At 57.4% G+C, this 16,454-nt stretch overlaps 1 protein-coding gene across 22 annotated transcripts in view; it reads right to left on the reverse strand.

Moving 5' to 3' along the window:
• PHLDB1 (pleckstrin homology like domain family B member 1) overlaps positions 1-16,454 on the reverse strand; it is a 46,695-nt gene that overhangs the window by 26,722 nt on the left and 3,519 nt on the right. For 17 of the 22 annotated variants that reach the window (XM_035716752.2, XM_035716751.2, XM_035716747.2 and 14 more), the window contains 5 exons: positions 13,146-13,226; positions 12,371-12,494; positions 11,003-11,173; positions 3,707-3,832; positions 870-2,218 (listed from right to left, as the gene is read on the reverse strand). In XM_035716752.2, coding sequence (XP_035572645.1) covers positions 870-2,218; positions 3,707-3,832; positions 11,003-11,173; positions 12,371-12,494; positions 13,146-13,205 — 1,830 coding nt within the window. In that variant the 5' untranslated portion in view covers positions 13,206-13,226. Of the gene's footprint in view, positions 1-869; positions 2,219-3,706; positions 3,833-6,087; positions 6,209-7,550; positions 7,967-11,002; positions 11,174-12,370; positions 12,495-13,145; positions 13,227-16,454 lie in introns of those variants that run through there. The other 5 variants (XM_035716755.2, XM_049109905.1, XM_035716763.2 and 2 more) reach the window with 5 other exon arrangements.

Consider the following 16,454-nt stretch of genomic DNA (forward strand, 5'->3'; position numbering starts at 1 on the left):
GGGCCCCCAGCAACCCTGTTCAGCTCACAAGCCATCCTCCTGTATGTGTGCTCAGAGTGTCTGCTCACCAGCCGGAGCCCTGTGAGCTCCCTGCGCTATCCGGGGAATCCTGGCCCCCACCCAGCTCAGATGCCGTCTCCAGGACAGCTGCCCAGAGCCACACCCAGGCCCCCCGAATGCAGCCACATGCATGCACGCCGATGCACATAATCACATGGTCCAGCCCGGGGTCAGGCCAAGGGCTGCCCATCTTGTTCTCTTTCTCTTCCCTGCCACCCACCTTCCCAGATGATCCCACCTGGGTCAGGGTGAGCAGCTCCCACCCATATGGAAAAGACCAAAAGGGGGAGGCGGAGGGCCTGAGGACCCAAAAAGAAAGCAAGAAAGAAAGACCTTTCCTAAAAAACAAGGTTTGGAAAGACAGACTTGGATTCCCATTCCAGCTCTGCCAGAACTTGCTGTGTGACCTTGGACACGCCCAATCTCCTCTCTGGGCCCTCAGCCCTCTCATCATTAGGACATGCTTCTCAAACCGAGAGGCACAAGGCCTCACCAGAAACTTGGTGCGACTTCCCATAGCTTTGCTATATTTGGGTAAATAATGCGAAATTTAACTTTTACGTTAAAGCAAATGCCGTGCTATAGAATGAAAGCAAAATTAATATGCATTTAAAATAAAGCCTTGGAGACTTCAAAGTTCCTCAGGGCACCAGACCACTGAGATACAGGTGGCTAAGGTGCATCCTGGAAGCAGACAAGCTTGAGAAGCCCAGCCTTCCAAGGGCCCCTGTCACTCTGCCAGCTGGCCTGCCCACGCCCTGGCAGGGACCCCGCTGGGGATGGTGGCAGCCTCCCTGGCATCCGCTCACCAGCCTCTCCATCTCCTGCTCCCAGAGCCGTTCTTGGCGCTGCCGCCGGTGGTACTCCAGGAGGTCGTCCTCATTGTCGCTGATCTCCGTAATGCTATTTTTCCGCTCCCGAGTGACAGGTACCCGCAGGTCCCCACTGGACAGCTTCCTCTGGGCGCGGGGGCTCTGACGGGGCGAAGCCCCTGTCAGAGAGCCCAGACTGTAGGCCGGGCTCAGCCTGCCACTGAAGCTGCCCTTGCGGGGCGCCAGGGACTCCCCAAGTGTGGGTGAGGGACTCCGAGTCCTACGGCCCCGTGCCCCCAGGGTCAGTGAGAAGTCCTCTGGTGATGCCCCGTGGGCTGCCCAGCGCCGGGGCCGGGGACTCTCAGCCACTTCTCTGGTTAGCTTGGGATCTGGAGTAGTCCTGGTGGGCATCGGGGACAGCGCCCGTCGGGACAGTGACGGGCTCAATGGGGGCAATTCCCGCATACTGTCCAGGCCCCGCCGGCCCAGGCGGGGGCTCTCGGGGGGCTGCAGAGTGCGGGCAACTGACCCATCTGAAAATGTCCGGCCCACCAGCTGGCGTGAGGGGCTGGTTGTCAGCACCCGCTCGGTGCTGGGCAGCTCACGGAAAGGGCTGGGAGGACGGTCCTGGAGGGTGCCGATCTTGTTTCGGGGAGCGGGGACTGGAGGCTGGAACTTGGGGCTGCCAGGAATGCTGGTGGGTTGGCTTCGGGCACCGGAAGCCGGGTACTCACTCAGGCTGATGGCCACCACGGGCAGCTGTCCACCCAGCCGGGGGCTCTCAGTGGCTCTGCGGGCCTCAGCCAAGACCGTCGCTGCAGGGCTGTCTGTCAGCAGACCTCGGAGGCCAGGACTGGGAGGCCTCTCGTGACCCCCTTTCCTGCCCAACCGGGGGCTCTCAGAGGGGCGGGCACCACTCGGTCGGGGCTGTGGGGGCTGCAGAGCCAGATGGTAGCTGGAGGAACGGGCAGGGACCAGCGGGGGCATGGAAGGTGCTGGCTCCTGCCCGCTGGGTGAGTGGCTGGCACAGCTTCCACTGCTGGCTGGTGAGGAGAGTGGAGAGAAGGCTGGAGAGGTGTTCTCATAGCTGGAGCCCACGGACATGGCACCAGGGCTGGTCGGCGGGGACAGCAAGTAGCGCCCACCGTTAGCCATCGGCGACAGTGGGGAAGTCGCAGCAGGCTTCTTGCCTGCCGCCCCAGGCTCCTCTAGCACCAGTGAGTCCATGATTTCCTGCAGGTCCTTCTCAATAGAGCTCACCAGGGAGCTGTGGCTGGCACAGGCGGAGGGTCCCCGGGTGGCAGGCTGTGGGGTGTGGTTCCCGTTCACCAGGCTTTCTGATTCTGCTGGTGGGAAACACAAAGATGCCTCAGGCCCTGGTCTTCGACTTGGGGAGCTGTGTGTGCACGAGAGTGAAAGTGCTCTCTGGCCTTCTCTGAGCAGAGGCTGGGAGATCTGGGTTCCAGTGCTGGCTTTGCCACCGGCCTGCCAGGCAACCTTAAATCACTTGTCCTCGGTTGTCCTTTCTGTAGTGGAAGGGGGTGGGTGCTGCTCTTCTGGCTCTAACATTTTCTGACTGAGGACAGGGTTGGTAACAATGCCAGGCACTTCTAGGCCTAGTGGCTGGGAGCTCACCCCAAGATTAGGTTCCTCCCACCTTGGTTTCCCCAATGTCCTATACCTCTCCTTTAGGAAGGGCAAGCGGGCATTCTGTGAAGGAGCCAGAGCGGAGCATGCTGCTGTGGAGCTGGCCAGAAGTTCAGGGGCTAGGAGGTGGGTCCTAATAGGACATTAGGGCCTCCCAGCACAGCAGAGCAGACCCAGAGGAAAACACAAACGTAACCTCCAGGGATGGGCAAGAGGCAGGTATTGTGCCACTCTGCAGTGAGAGGCAGGGAGGACCCGGCACTGATGGGTAGCTGCAGGAAGCCAGGCTGCCCAGCAACGCGGTGCCACTCGGTGCCTCCAATTATTAGCCCATTAGGCCACGCCAGCAAGAGCCTGCCCTTGCCCTGCCCCAGGCCTTGTTGACCAACCAGAAGTCCCAGGAACCACTGCCCCAACAGCTAAGGGAGTGGCATGACGAGGCGAGGGTGAGAGCAGGGTAAAGTCAGTCAGGAAGCAGACCAGGAACCCAGGCGTCTGAGGGGCTCACCTGACATCCACGTCCACCTGCCCCCGTACCACACAGACACCTGTCATCGCACAACCATCTGAATGCCCATACAGAGTCTCAGCTGGGAGATTCACTGGCAGCCTCCTGGTCTACACCCTATCCCCCCCCCTAGGCAGCTGGGTTGAGGGGGACTGTGCTGGTTCCCTAGAACAATCACCAACTCTCTTCTGGGGATCAATAATTCACATACAAACTGCAGCTGCTCCACTGAGTAATCAGCTGGCATAGTCTCGGGGAGGGGGAGGGCCTGAGGACCCAATCACCAGCAGGTGGGACCCATCAGCATTTGCAGGGGTTAGACCTAATGCTTCCTTCTGCCCCCTAAGGCCACCGTCAAGGGTGAAGTTTGCTGGTGGTGACACAAGAGGGTTAGGGTCCCAGACACCAAGGTGGCATCTTCCAGGGCAGTGGGGCTGGCACAGCTCTCTGTCCCTTGGGCACATGATTCCCCTATTCCAGCCAAGCAGCACTTCTTGGATCTCTCCCAGTAGCCAGACTGCCTGGCATTCTCCACCAGTGGCCCATGGCAGGTGGCAGCAAGCCCAGATCATGGACATTGTCCTGCCCTGACACCATGAGCGTGGCTGGAATGGGTGAGGAGGAGGACTGTCCAGGAGTACCACCAACCCAATCCCCTGCCCCAACTGGGCATCTCTACCTGAGCCAGGACTGTAGGGGGGCCCTGGGGCCCGGCCCCCTGCTGGAATCATGCTCTTCATCCACTTGGCTTCAGCTGGGTGGTTAAAACGGAGGAAGGTGGACTGACCCAGGCACACCATACAGCCTACAGAGAGAGCAAATGCTGAGAAGGGCCGATAGGGCTGAGGCAGCCCTCACCCTAAAGTATTAACTGGTTCACTCCAAGTTCCAAAAAGCCTTCCCCACCTGCACTCAGTGTCTACATGGACAATGCCTAACCCCGCCTGTGCTTGAGACAGGCACCAGCAGGGCTCCAAAGCACAGGGCAGAGTAGAAAGAGCACAGGTTTTTGAGTCCCAAGATCTGAATCCTAGTCCTAACTCTTGTTACTAGTGGTGAGATCTTCAGGTGAAGTCACTTGACCTCTGAGTCCAGTTGTTGCAGTAGAAAAATGAGAACGATATTACAGATCTTACAGAGTTAATAAGATAAAGTATGTGAAGGTGTCCTGAGAACAGAGTTTCTTCAGAGAAGAACCCATGTCCTCCCAACCTGTACCAGTGATCCATCTATCTGCCCTTTGGGTGGAAAAGTCAGTTTGAGACGCAACAATTTCCAGGATGAAAATAGCTTTGAGAAAGGGGACAGGGGAAAGCCATTAATCCGTTAGATGCCCCCGGAGGAACCAGAACTTGCTTCCTGGCTCCGACTCCTTATCATCACGTGGCTTAGGGAGAACCACCACCCTCTTTCTCTCTGACAACGTACCCTCTGGTCTGACATCTTGCTCCTTGGTCTTCCCTGGAATCTAGCCAAGCCTAGGGCCAATGGGCCCAGCCTCAGCCAAGCACATTCCCAGGCAGCAGACACAAGCCCAGTCCTGCCCAGTAAGTGTGACTACACAGAGGGGAGAGTATGTGGGAGCCAGAAATATAGCCAGAGGCACCAAGAGTCTGCACAGCTGCAGGTGTGCCCACAGGCGCCTGCACCTGGCTAGCAGCACTCCTCCTCCTGGCCACGCTACGGGAATCCTGCAAAAGATGCTATGTTGGGAGAAGCCAGAGCCCTGGTGCTCTCTATAACCACCCTCCCAATTTGTCCACACCCCTGCCCCAGCCTATCTACCCAATCTGGTGCCACTTGGCATCCCCAAGCTCCACACCAGTCTGAGCTAAGACTGGCAGGGAAGTCTACATTCCTGGACGCTGAGACAGTTCAGCCCAGGCAAGCCACAAGGGCAAGGGGCATCCAGGCCACGTGGATACCACCGAGGGAGGGCCCCCCACTGAGCAGCTCAGGAGCCTGTTGCTGGGAGCTTACACACTGCAGTGGCAGGTGGGGAAGGGACCAGGGGGCTGAGAAGCCCACAGCAAATAACCATAGTGGACAAAGCTACCCATTTCTCTGGCACACCCAGAGATCCTCCGAAGCAGGCGGGCACCAACAATTCTGAAGACTGATGGGTGGTTAGGAGAAAGGGAAGCCTTCCCCGCCAAGCCGCCAATCAGAGGAGCTGATACCAGAGTAATCATAACCGAGTAATAGCCAACCACACTTCCATCTAATTACAACCACAGCTGTTTCAGAAAGAGCCCTGCTGGCCCCTCCCCCTCCTTACAGCCCTTTAACAAGCTAATTAATGATGAGTTCGCAGGGTCTAGACAGACCCACTCAATCCTAGATTGATGGGGGTAGGGTGGGGTGGAGTGGAGGGAGGACCGGAGCCTGATCACACCACCCGGTCTGGGACAAGAGGTGGGGAATCTGAGTGGATTCCAGCCCATCGTGCCAGGCCCACCCAAGGAGGCTGTGGGCACCCAGGGACCCTTGGCCCTGGCTTCTCTGGCTGGGAGTTCCCTGCCCCCAGCCTCCTCCACAGAGGGGGTGTGGCCTTGCTGCCTCTGGGCTATAAATAGGTGATGCCAGGCAGCAGAGCTGGATCTGTATTAATAGAGCGGGCAGGAGGGCAACAGGAGGAAGAGCAGCTCAGTCCTGCCCAAATTAACTTTCTATTTGCACTCAGGGGCCCCAGGCGTTGCCCCAGCTCCGGCTCCTACAGCCCCAGGAGCCTGGCTAGCCCATTTCTGGGAGGAAACCTCCTCTCTGTCCACTCCTGCCCCGCACCTCCAAAAGGTCAGGCCACTCGGGACACCCAAAAACCTCTTCTCATCCGGACAGTTGTGGTCCGTGCCCCACCCCCTCCCCAGAGGGGCCCAGGGCCCAGCTGTGTGTGTGCAGGTGGGTGGAGAAGCTGCACATCTGGAGGGAAAAACACACACGGGGCAAAGGAGAGGGCGGATCCTATGTGTGAGAGACACAGGGGAAACACCACACGCACACGCACCCCACACTCTCCTCAAGCTCACACACAGCCGCTCCCAGAAGCACACACAGCCATACCTGCTCACGCCCGCGGAGCGACTGTCACCGCTCGGCTGGCCACACAAACAGAATGCACTGGCCAAGGGGAGGCTGGGGTGCAGGCAAGAAGGGAGGGAGGGTCCCCGCCCTGCCGTCAGAGACCCCCCTCAGCCCCGAGCCCCGGCCTCCCCACCCTCATCAGGACCCCAACCCCTTCCGGAGGCGGAGGCGGAGGCGGGCCCACCGAGGGGACTTCCGAGCGCCCGGGAGGATGCGGTCGCCCCCGGCGGCCGCGAGTGGCCCCAGCCCAGACCTCCCGCTCACAAATGTGCAGGACACGCGGCCCACCGAGTCTCCCGGCGCCCCGCGCCCCCGGAGGGCCCCTCCCAGCCTCCCCCGCACCCCCGCCCCGGGCCGGCCCCTCGGCGCCCGCTGCCCCGGGCAGACGACTCACCGCCGAGCCGGACCTCCGCAGCGCCGGCCCCGCTGGCTCGGCCCGCCCGCCCCCGCCCCCGCGCCCCGCCCCCGCCCCCGCCCGCGAGGGGCGGCCGACCTCCCGCGCCGCGGCCCCGGGCTCCGAGCGCTCGCCGCCAGGCAGCCAGCAGCCGCCAGGGCCCGGGGAGGGGCGGGCCGGCCACCGGCGGGGGGAAGGGAGCCAGGGAGGGAGGGACAAAGGAGAGGAGGAGGGGAAGAGGAAGTGATGGAGGAGAGGAGAGGAGAGGAGAGGGGAGCGGGATGGAGAGGGCGGGGCGGGAGGATGCGGGCGGCGGGCTCGGGGCGCGGCCGGAGCAGAAGTGGGGCCGGGGCGGCGAGGTTGGGGAGAGGACGCAAGGAAAGGTCAGAGGTAAGCGGAGGCCGCAGGGCGCAGCGTCGGGAGGCAGGAGTGAGGAGCAGCAGGGTCTCGCTGAGCCCTCCCGGGAACGGAACGGGGCCCTGGACCTGGACCTGGACCTGGACCGGCTGGCTGTTCACCTCGGGCCATCACACCCTCTGGCCTCAGATCCCCTATCTCCAGAATGAGGAGGTTGTCCTCAATGACAGCAGAGGTTAAGCTCTGACATTCCAAGACTCCCCGGGTTCCAGCTAGGTCACTAGGTCCAGCTCCGGCCCTCCCAGAGCCACCGTGACAAGGTCACTCACTCCTGGGCTGGGAGTTCAGGCCAAGGCAGTGCTCTGTGCAGTGTCAGCATCACTGAGCCCAGCTCCCTTCTCCATCCCAAACACCTCCTCCTCTGCCCCTGCTTCCCACACTCCCAGCAGCTCAGTTCAGCTCACCCCACAACTCAGCCTGGACTGAGGCATTGCCCCTTCCAAGCCAGCCCACTTCCCTGGGGCTCTGGAAGCCAACCCCACCTCCTCCCAACAACCACCACCAGTTGTGCCAGTCTCAGCAAAGAGCTGTCCCACCCCAGTGAGGCACCTTCCCATCTGGAAAACACAGTGCCACCTGTCTCCGGAGCCCCCAGGGGCTGGCCCAGCTTCTGGGCCAGGTAAGTACCTACCACCTAGCCTTGGCCCCAGACAGTTCCTCTTGTTCCAGGGACCACCCCAGAACTTGAATGGCCACACCATGTTCTCTCAGATATTCTATAGGCTCCGAGATCACACGCCTTACCCACTTTCTCAGATACACACCAACATCTGCCCCAGTCACACAGACACCACCTTGGCTGTGACACCAAGTCACATAAACACCCCAGGTGAACATACCCTCTCTCACACATGCTGATTCTCACCCACACAGCACCCCTCTTAGTTACACACTCATTCAGGCACAGACATCTTTTCACTCAGTCCCTGGAAAGACTCTGAAATCAAAAGCCTGTCTCCTTAGAGAGATAAATTATTTCTCCACCCTTGCTAAACACCTACCCACACTGCGATACTCCACACACGCTCACACACATACACGCACACGTGCATCTCACTCCCCTTCTGAAGGGAAATGGAAGAACCGTATAGGGTCAAATGCAAAATAGGGGGAGGTTTTAAAAGAAAAAAAAAGAAAGAAAAATCTCAGGAAGAATGATTCATCAGTCTGGAAACTGTGACGGCCAGCTGGACAGACCCAGACAGACACGGAGGATGCCCGCCAGAGAGAAATAGGGCAGGACACAGGACCCAGAGAAGGGAGCAGCTAGGAGCCTTTGTTTTTTCCCTCTCCTTCCCGTGATCTTTCTAACAGAGGACAGTTGGAAGCTTCACTCCCATTTTACAGAAGGAATAACTGATAACTGGATAGGAGAGGAAGAGGCTCAGTGTCCTGGATCCAGACAGTTGGATTACCCAGGAATGCCAGCTCCCCAGCCACATGCCAGGGAGCCCCCCACCTTCTCGCCTTCACACAAGCCCCAATGAGTGAAGGGAGTGAAGGAGACGTGGAGACAGGGCTGGCAGCGAATGCTGGAAATGGATGGGGACCTACTGTCTAGACAGCCCGGGCCCTAAGCTGTGTGGCTTTCTGGGTCCTTCCCTGGTTAGTCCCCTCCCGAGGCTTTCATGTGGTCTGGCGCTGTGGTCCCGGGGTGGGGCAGCCTAGACCGACTGAGATTCCTTGTTTCCTTGGTCACATTCCCAGCTCCACCTCTTGCTCCTTAGAGAAGAGGGCAACATGAGCTAGGCCAGAACACCCATATGGAGGTGGAATCAGGCTCATCCCTGGCTCCATCACCTCACGCTGCTGTGTCCACAGCTTTAGCTAAAGGCTGGCATCTGCTTTCTGCTGCCCCTACCCCCCACCCCCGGCCCAGGCATAGTCCTGCTGGAAGAGCCTGTCACTGCCATCTCTACTCATCATGACGTGTGCCTCTCCAAGTTGGCTATGGCTGGGCACAGTGCCCAGAATGATGCATCTATGTAAGGCCTAGCCCAGACAGAACGGGCTCCTTGTTATTTGTAGGGTGGCCCTCTGTTTTTCAAAGAGGATGGTCCCCCTCTAAGGCTGGATCTGGGGAACAAGACAGGGGAAATGATCCTCCTGTATGTATGCCCACAGATAGGCCCTTGGCCAGTGACTTCTCAAATACACCTAGGAGCGCACACGTGGACCCTTTGATACCTGTCAGTCCTGAGTTCACCCCGTCCGCCATGTGAACACGCTGATCCATAAACACAAGGAAAGACACAAACAGAGAGAGACACAAGCCCAGAGTCACAAACACATCCGGAGATATATAAACACACTCCAGTTACACAGACACACAGAGATAGCACATGCACCCCCGAGCCACCCAGTTTCCAGGGAAACGCACTCCCAAGAATGTCCGGAGTGGGGCCAGGCAGGGCTGGGCTTGGTGCCTTGCTCCAGAGATGAGACAAGGAAAGCCTCAGCTCCCGGAGCCCAGGGGAGGGGGAGTGCTAGGGAGAACACCCGTTCCTTTGTGCCTCTGCCTACCCCTCCCCAGGCTGCCAAGCTCCTGAGACAGGCAAGCCCAGACTAGAAGGCTATGGGAGTGGGAGGGAGCAAAAGGGAAGGGGGTTTGGGGTCAGAAGAGAGTGGGAGGGTACATACTTGGCAGGGTGGGCTCTTGGCTAGGGAAGAGTTAGGGGTCACTGGGGCCACAGGAAATGCCTAAGAATTCCATCTTGACCTAGGCCCTCCCTCTTCTCAGGGAGCTAAATGATGCTCTGGGAAGACTTGAGCTAGAAGTGTCTTACAGAGCATCCCTTCCCCCACCCTGCTCACCACACACAGGTTCTTGCCCATGAATGCAAGGGATCTGGGGCTGGGGGAGTAAGGGCTGGGCTCTTTCTCTAGCCTTCTTTGAACTCTGCCCTTCCTTCTCCTTACTGCTTTACTATCTCTCTTCCCCACACCCAAATCTTGGGAAAGATGTTCTCTTTGAGATCGAACAGGACCCTCAGGAACCAGATGGCATCACAGCCAAAGCTCCAACTTACAAGAGTGCCTCCTATCATCTCATCTGGAGTCAGAGAACTCCAAGCCCTGGAGAGCCAAGGGCCTGCCTACTGCTGCTGGTGGACCTGCCTCTCTGAAGCCAGGTGTCCTCCTCATAGTGCCCAAGGCAGGAGGAAAGGAGGAGGGAAAGGTTGGGTCTCCTGGGTCAGCTGTGAAGGGAGTGGCATCTAAAGAGACCCTCGGGGATGTGAACAGAAGGAGAGGAGACAAAGGAATGAGTGGGATTTCCACTGCAAAGGAGCTTCCGGCCAGTAAGAGGCGAGTATCCCCAGAAAACAAGGGCAGGACCTTACTCCTGCTCAGGGCCAGGCTGGGCCCAAGGCTCCTATCCTCAGGTCAACCCCACCTCTACCCTCTACCCCAAGTCACTTTTCTCACTCCCCTAACCTGATGATTCACGGGATCAATGGATGCCCGAGGCAAACACACCTAGGTCAACCCCATGACCCCATAACACTGGGTCATGGTCACCATATTACCTAGGGGCCCAGTTTTCAGAACTGCCTAACACAACAGAACGGCCTGTGGCTTTGGGGAACAGGGTGCTAACCATATCACAACCCCAAAGCTACAGTCAACGGTATTTTAACAGGAGTGAGCAGCATCCTCAGCTCTCACCTTTGCTCCATCCCCATCAGAGGGTATTAGGGTTAGTCCTACCTTCCCACCTCTACATCTTCTCAGAGCCGCTCCTTCTTGGCCTCATGAAACAATGACAGTTCTCCTCGCTGATGTTCCAATTGCTCTCCCTTAACCATCACTAATGACCACTGCACAGCTTCCCCTGCCCTTGGAATGCGCTCATCAGAACCTCTCTCTCTCCCCCCACCCGCACCCCCGAAGAGGTGACCACAGAAGAAAAGGAGATTGAAGACAAATCTGGATGCTAGAGGAGTTTGGGATGATGTTGAGGCACCCAAGCAGCCCACCAAGGCTAATGGCCACTCAGGCGGTTACCATGGCAACCACCACAGCAGGCTCCCCCTGCCCCCATCACAGGCTTGTAAAGCTTGTAAAGCGGAGGGCAAACCTTACCCTGAGTGAGCCTGGTGGGCTGCCGGATGGGGAGCCCGTCAATACTGCAGGCATTGCCACAAGGGTAGAGGGTGAGGGTGCCCCGCACGTTCTCGATGTAGCAGTGCTCCGGAGCCAAGCCTGGGCCCTGCAGGGAGATGTCCCTGGCTGCGGAGCCAATCACCGTCTTCCCTGAAGACAGAGAGCAAACTGAGTCAGAGGTTGAGGAGGCAGGCCCAGGGCCAGGGGGGCAGCAAAGGGAATGTAATTCCACCTCCTACTTTGCGGAGGATCCTGCCTGCCTACCACTGGCCGCCCCTTTGGGCCCCAGAGGCTGGTGGAGATGGTCAGCGATAGAAGTTCTGGGCAGGCAGCGAACACTCTGGCTCATAGATGGGAGGACCCAGGGGGCACAGAGCACCCAGCCTCCACAGATGGAAGGAAAGTTCTTGTCCCCGACCTCCCTTCAATCCTTCCAACTCCTCGTCCCCAAGTCCTCCATCAAGCTCCCTCTCTCCGCTCCTCCGAACCTGCCATCTCTCCTTCTTCTCGCCCCCCCCTCAGCTTCTCACCTGCAGCCTCTGCCCTCCCTCACCCGTCTCCTCTCCGCGGCCTCGCCCCACCCAGCTGCAGCTTGTACAGCTCCCCCTGGCAGCGCCCCCGGGACTGGTATTTGGAGAATGTGGGGAATGTAGAATCACCCAGGCAACAAGTGCAGCCAGGAGAGAAGAGAGCGGGCAGAAGCTGTGCGGGGAAGGGGGGCTGTGGCAGGACCTTATCTTGGGAGGTCTGCGCTTCCTCCCACTGCTGCCTTGTCCACAGGTACTTGCTCCCATGCCAGGCATCACCCTGGAAGGGGGCCCCTTTCTTCTCGGCCACACCGGTTGCTAAGAGCAATGTGCTCTCCTGTTTCAGTGCTCTCTTCCTCACCTCTAAACTGATCTTTAATCCCAGTCATGGAGCCAGATTATCTACCGAAGACGGCAGGCAGTCCAGGGGGGACAAGGGAAGCAAGCTGGTGGAATCTGGGGGCCCGCAATTTGGGGGAGGCAAATGTTGCAGACAAATGGCAGGAGGGAGCAGCCTGGGTGGCTCAGCGGTTTAGTGCTGCCTTCAGCCCAGGGCATGATCCTGGAGACCCTGGATCGAGTTCCACGTCAGGCTCCCTGCATGGAGCCTGCTTCTCCCTCTACCTATGTCTCTGCCCCCCCCCCTTCTCTCTCATGGATAAATAAATTTTTTAAAAAATAAAATGAAATGAATCAAAAGTGTGATCATTTCAATAATAAAAAAAAAATGGCAGAAGGGCCCCAACACATGCCTGGAAGCCAGGGCAGGAATGCCTGTAAGGATGGAGGGGTGGCAGGTGGGCCGTGCCTCCAGACTCACCTTCCTCCAGAGGCAGAAGGGTGATAGCCGTGCTCAGCCGCCCACTGCCCAGGCTCACCAGATGGGGTTTGTCCGTTTGCACCTTCAGCCCTTTGCCTGTCTCGATCAGGTCCAAGGGCCCTTTCTGCAGGAAGCGGAGGTGGGGGATGAGCATCGTCAAAGACTTTAGTCCCAAACCTGAGCACCCAAGTCCCAATCACACCGACACTCTCTCCAGCACTTGCCCTCTCTGAGGGCTCTGGGAGTGTGGAAAGGCTTTAGCACAAAATCTTTCATGGGGCATTATTACACTAAATTGTAATGAGATCTGAATCTAGGCCACTAACTCGTCCCACTGGATTTATCTCGAGTCTTGGCTTAACTGCCCCCTTTGTCTATTAAGACAGAAAGTAAGGAGAGTAGGCGGGTGCTGGGTAGGAGAAGGAGTTGCTGCACAGAAGGGCCAATGCAGACTCCTCCCTGTGGGCTGTCCATGGCCATCCACTTGGCCACTTCTTGCCTCTGTGAGACTCAGTCACAGGGCATGGATCTAGGAGGGGGACACAGCCCAGGGTCAATCTATAAACCGCTTCCTGACTTCCAAAGGGTATATTCTGGGTGAACCAATTAACCTGATTCAGATAAAGACTTAGCCTTAATAGGCTTGGGGCTGGGGGAAGGGCTGAGAGGAGCTGCTTGCTGCTCTCATCCCTGGGCTGGGACCACAGGTGGGTGGAGGAGCCAAACCCACCCTCTCCAACAAGCCTGCTTGCCCCTTAGCCTTGACCCCACTCACCTTTACCATTGCTTGGGTCTTGCATCCAGGGCCTACCTGGTTCCTATTAAGAGCATCCATGGTCCTGGGGCTCCAGAGCTCCTGGGGACACAGCAGAAGGCGGGTGTCAGTGGGGAGGCCAGGGGAGGAGAGGGAAAGGAGGTTCTCAGGGTGAAGGGATGGAGGACAGTGCCAGGCACCCTCATTCCCAGCACGCTCTTGAGGAAAGAGTGAGGCAACTCAGGAGCTTCTCCGGGGAAGGCAGCGCCACATCTCCAGCCTTGCACAGACACTCAGCACACCAGTTCTGACTCTTGCCACCATAAACACACAGAGGCCTAGAGGCCTGGCCTATATGTCTATGCTTTCTTGCCTCTGACACCCAGGAGCCAGGCCTTGGCAGCAGAGGACCCTCAAATACCTGGAGCCAGAGGTAGGGTACAGAAAATCCACCTCAGTGAGGGAAGCCAGGTCCAAGGAACTCCCCCAGGGACACAGGCAGCCAGAGGCTCCCCCAGGTAAGTGGCAGGGCTGAGTAGGTCTCTTTCCTGGCAACTTCCCACACCTTCCCCTCAGCTCCTCTCCTTTTGTCTCTTTTCCCCAGGGGTCAGAACAGGGTGTCTGCTTAAAGAGACACAACAGGAAAAACTCAACAATTCTAGCCTTCTATAGTCTCAACTCCTACACCCTCTCTTCCCTGGAAAGCCACCTCACCCCAGACAATCAACAACAACCAAAAAAAAACCCTCAGTGGTGACTAAGAGAAGGAATACAGTTTTCTAGGGTTCTTAATCTCATCTGATGTTGTAGGAAGCTTAGGACTTTTTAATTTTTTTTAGGACTTTATTTTTTAAAGATTTTATTTATTTGAGATAGAGATGGAGACAAAGAGAGCGTGTGCACATGAGGGGGGGTGCAGGGAGAGAGGGAAAAGTAGACTCCCCATTGAGCAGAAAGCCCCATGTGATGAAGGACTCGATCCCAGGACCTTGAGATCATGACCTGAGCTGAAGGCAGACACTTAACCAACTGAGCCACCCAGGCGCCCCCTTAGGTCTTTAGAACCAAGGATAAAGTAGATTCCAGAGCCAGAACTTGAACTCTCCCTACCCGTCCCTTTCTCCCTGGCTCACAGTTTTGGGGACCTGAGAAATGTGAGGGACCTCTGGGCACTAAGGTGTGCCTGCATGTCCATCCCTTGATCATCTTGCTAAGGTAGATGCTTCCCTTTTGCTGCAAAATTGGGGCTGGGGACAGCCAAGAGAGTGTGGCTGGCCTCAGGAGGGAGACCCAGGAAGGCAGGGCTTCCCTCCACTTTCTCTGCCAGGCATCCACCAGGACCCGGTGACTTGGGAGAGGAAGTGGGGGCAGGAGCCAGCATTCCAAGGAGTGTCTGACCCTGGCAGTAGGGCCCAAGGGCCCTGAGCCATTGAGTTACTAATTTTACTCTCCCAGCTTCCACCCTTTCCGGACCTGGACGGCATCATGTCCGTCACTGTGTCCACCCAAGCTGGCGGAAGAGAAACCGGAATAGGGCCTGGGGCCCACCCCAACTCGGCCTGGGAAGAGGGAAGGCAGAGGCCATTAACCTACACCAAGCTCCAAGCTGGCCTGGCATCTCCCCAGGAGATCTGGCCATGGGGAAGAATTTCCAGGGTCAGAGAGCCTGCTACACTGTTTCCTTCCACTCAGGGAAATCCCTCAGCATTCTCTGAGGGAAGAGAGGTGCCACAGCAGGTCAGGAATGGGGAGCTTACATCAAACGGGAGTAAGAAAATAAAACAATAAATAACGGTGCAGGAATGGTGGGATCATTGTTTAGTGGAAAGACCTTCAGACCGGGATGCAAGAACCCTAAATTCTAACCCTGACTTTATTACGTATTAGCTGTGAGATCTTGGACAAGTTACTTAAATTCTCTGAGTGTCAGGTCATTCTCTATAAAAGTAGAATAATGATTTTTTTATTTTTCACAAAAGATTGTCTGGATCACTGCTTGCCTGTGGCTAAGGGTAGGATGGGGAGTGACTATAAATGGGCACAAGATTTCTTTTTGGCCTGATGGACTTGTTCTAAAACAAAACTGTGATGATGGTGGCACAGCTCTGTAAATATATTCTAAAAATCATTGACCTCACACTTCAATTAAGTGAATCAGATGATACATGCATTATACCTCAATAACACTTTTTAAAAAAAAGATTGGAGATTCAGGTATTATGTTAAATGACACTCTGTGAAGTGCAAAGCACCATAAACATGCCAGGTGTTAGTATGGGCTTTAAGATCTAGTAGGGACGCCTGGGTGGCTCAGTGGTTGAGCGTCTGCTTTTGGCTCAGGTCATGATCCCAGGGTCCTGGGAGCCTGCAGGAAGGTGCCGGGTCCCTGCAGGGAGCCTGCTTCTCCCTCTGCCTGTGTCTCTTGCCTCTCTCTGTGTCTCATGAATAAATAAATAAAATCTTAACAGAAAAAAATAAAGATCTAGAACAAGTAAGTCACTTCACCTTTATCTGTCAAATTTGTCACTATCACCCAGTGAGGCAGTTTTGGGTGTGTTCATTAATTTACACCAAAGAGGGACACCTTGGTGGCTCAGTGGTTGACCATTTGCCTTCGGCTCAGGTCATGATCCCGGTGTCCTGGGATGGAGTCCCACATCGGGCTCCCCACCCTGGGGCCTGCTTCTCCCTCTCCCTATGTCTCTGTGTCTGTCTCTCAGGAAGGAAGGAAGAATGAAGGAAGAAATGAATGAATCTATTTACACCAAAGAATTTCAAGTGGAGATAGACTGTAAAGGAATAAGATTGATGGGGAACAAGTGATGAGAGGAGAGAGGGAAATAATAAGGTGAAAAGAGAGGGAGAGATAAGGAGAGGCGCAGGGAGAGACAGAGAAGATAAGATGTAGAGATGTATGGCCCCAGCTCAGAAACTCAAGCCAGGTGAAGTGGAAAGAGACCCTGGACCAGCGGGCAGCTCCCGGGCGCGCCCTGACAAAGGGTCTCCGCCGCGGCCACCTGGGGGCGCCCTCTCCCCGGACCCCACCCGAGCCCCGGGGCCCAGCGGCCTGCGCGGGGGCGCCCCGCCGCCAGCCCACTTCCGCGGACAGGGCTACCCACGGCCCGGGCGGTAATTACCCACTCCGAGCGCCCCGCCCGGTCCCGCTGCCAAAAAAAGGCCCCTGCGGCGCGAGGCCGGCTCCGGGGAGGAGGGACGGCAGGGACGGCAGGGACTGCAGGGAGGCGCCGCGGTCCCCCGGGCTCTCCGTGGCCGTCCCGCACCTCCCGGGGCGCAGGGGGCAGGGGCCTGGGAGTGAGCTCGTTGGGCCCG

This window comes from Canis lupus, chromosome 5 (assembly GCF_003254725.2).
Source record: "Canis lupus dingo isolate Sandy chromosome 5, ASM325472v2, whole genome shotgun sequence".
Lineage (NCBI taxonomy): Eukaryota > Metazoa > Chordata > Mammalia > Carnivora > Canidae > Canis > Canis lupus.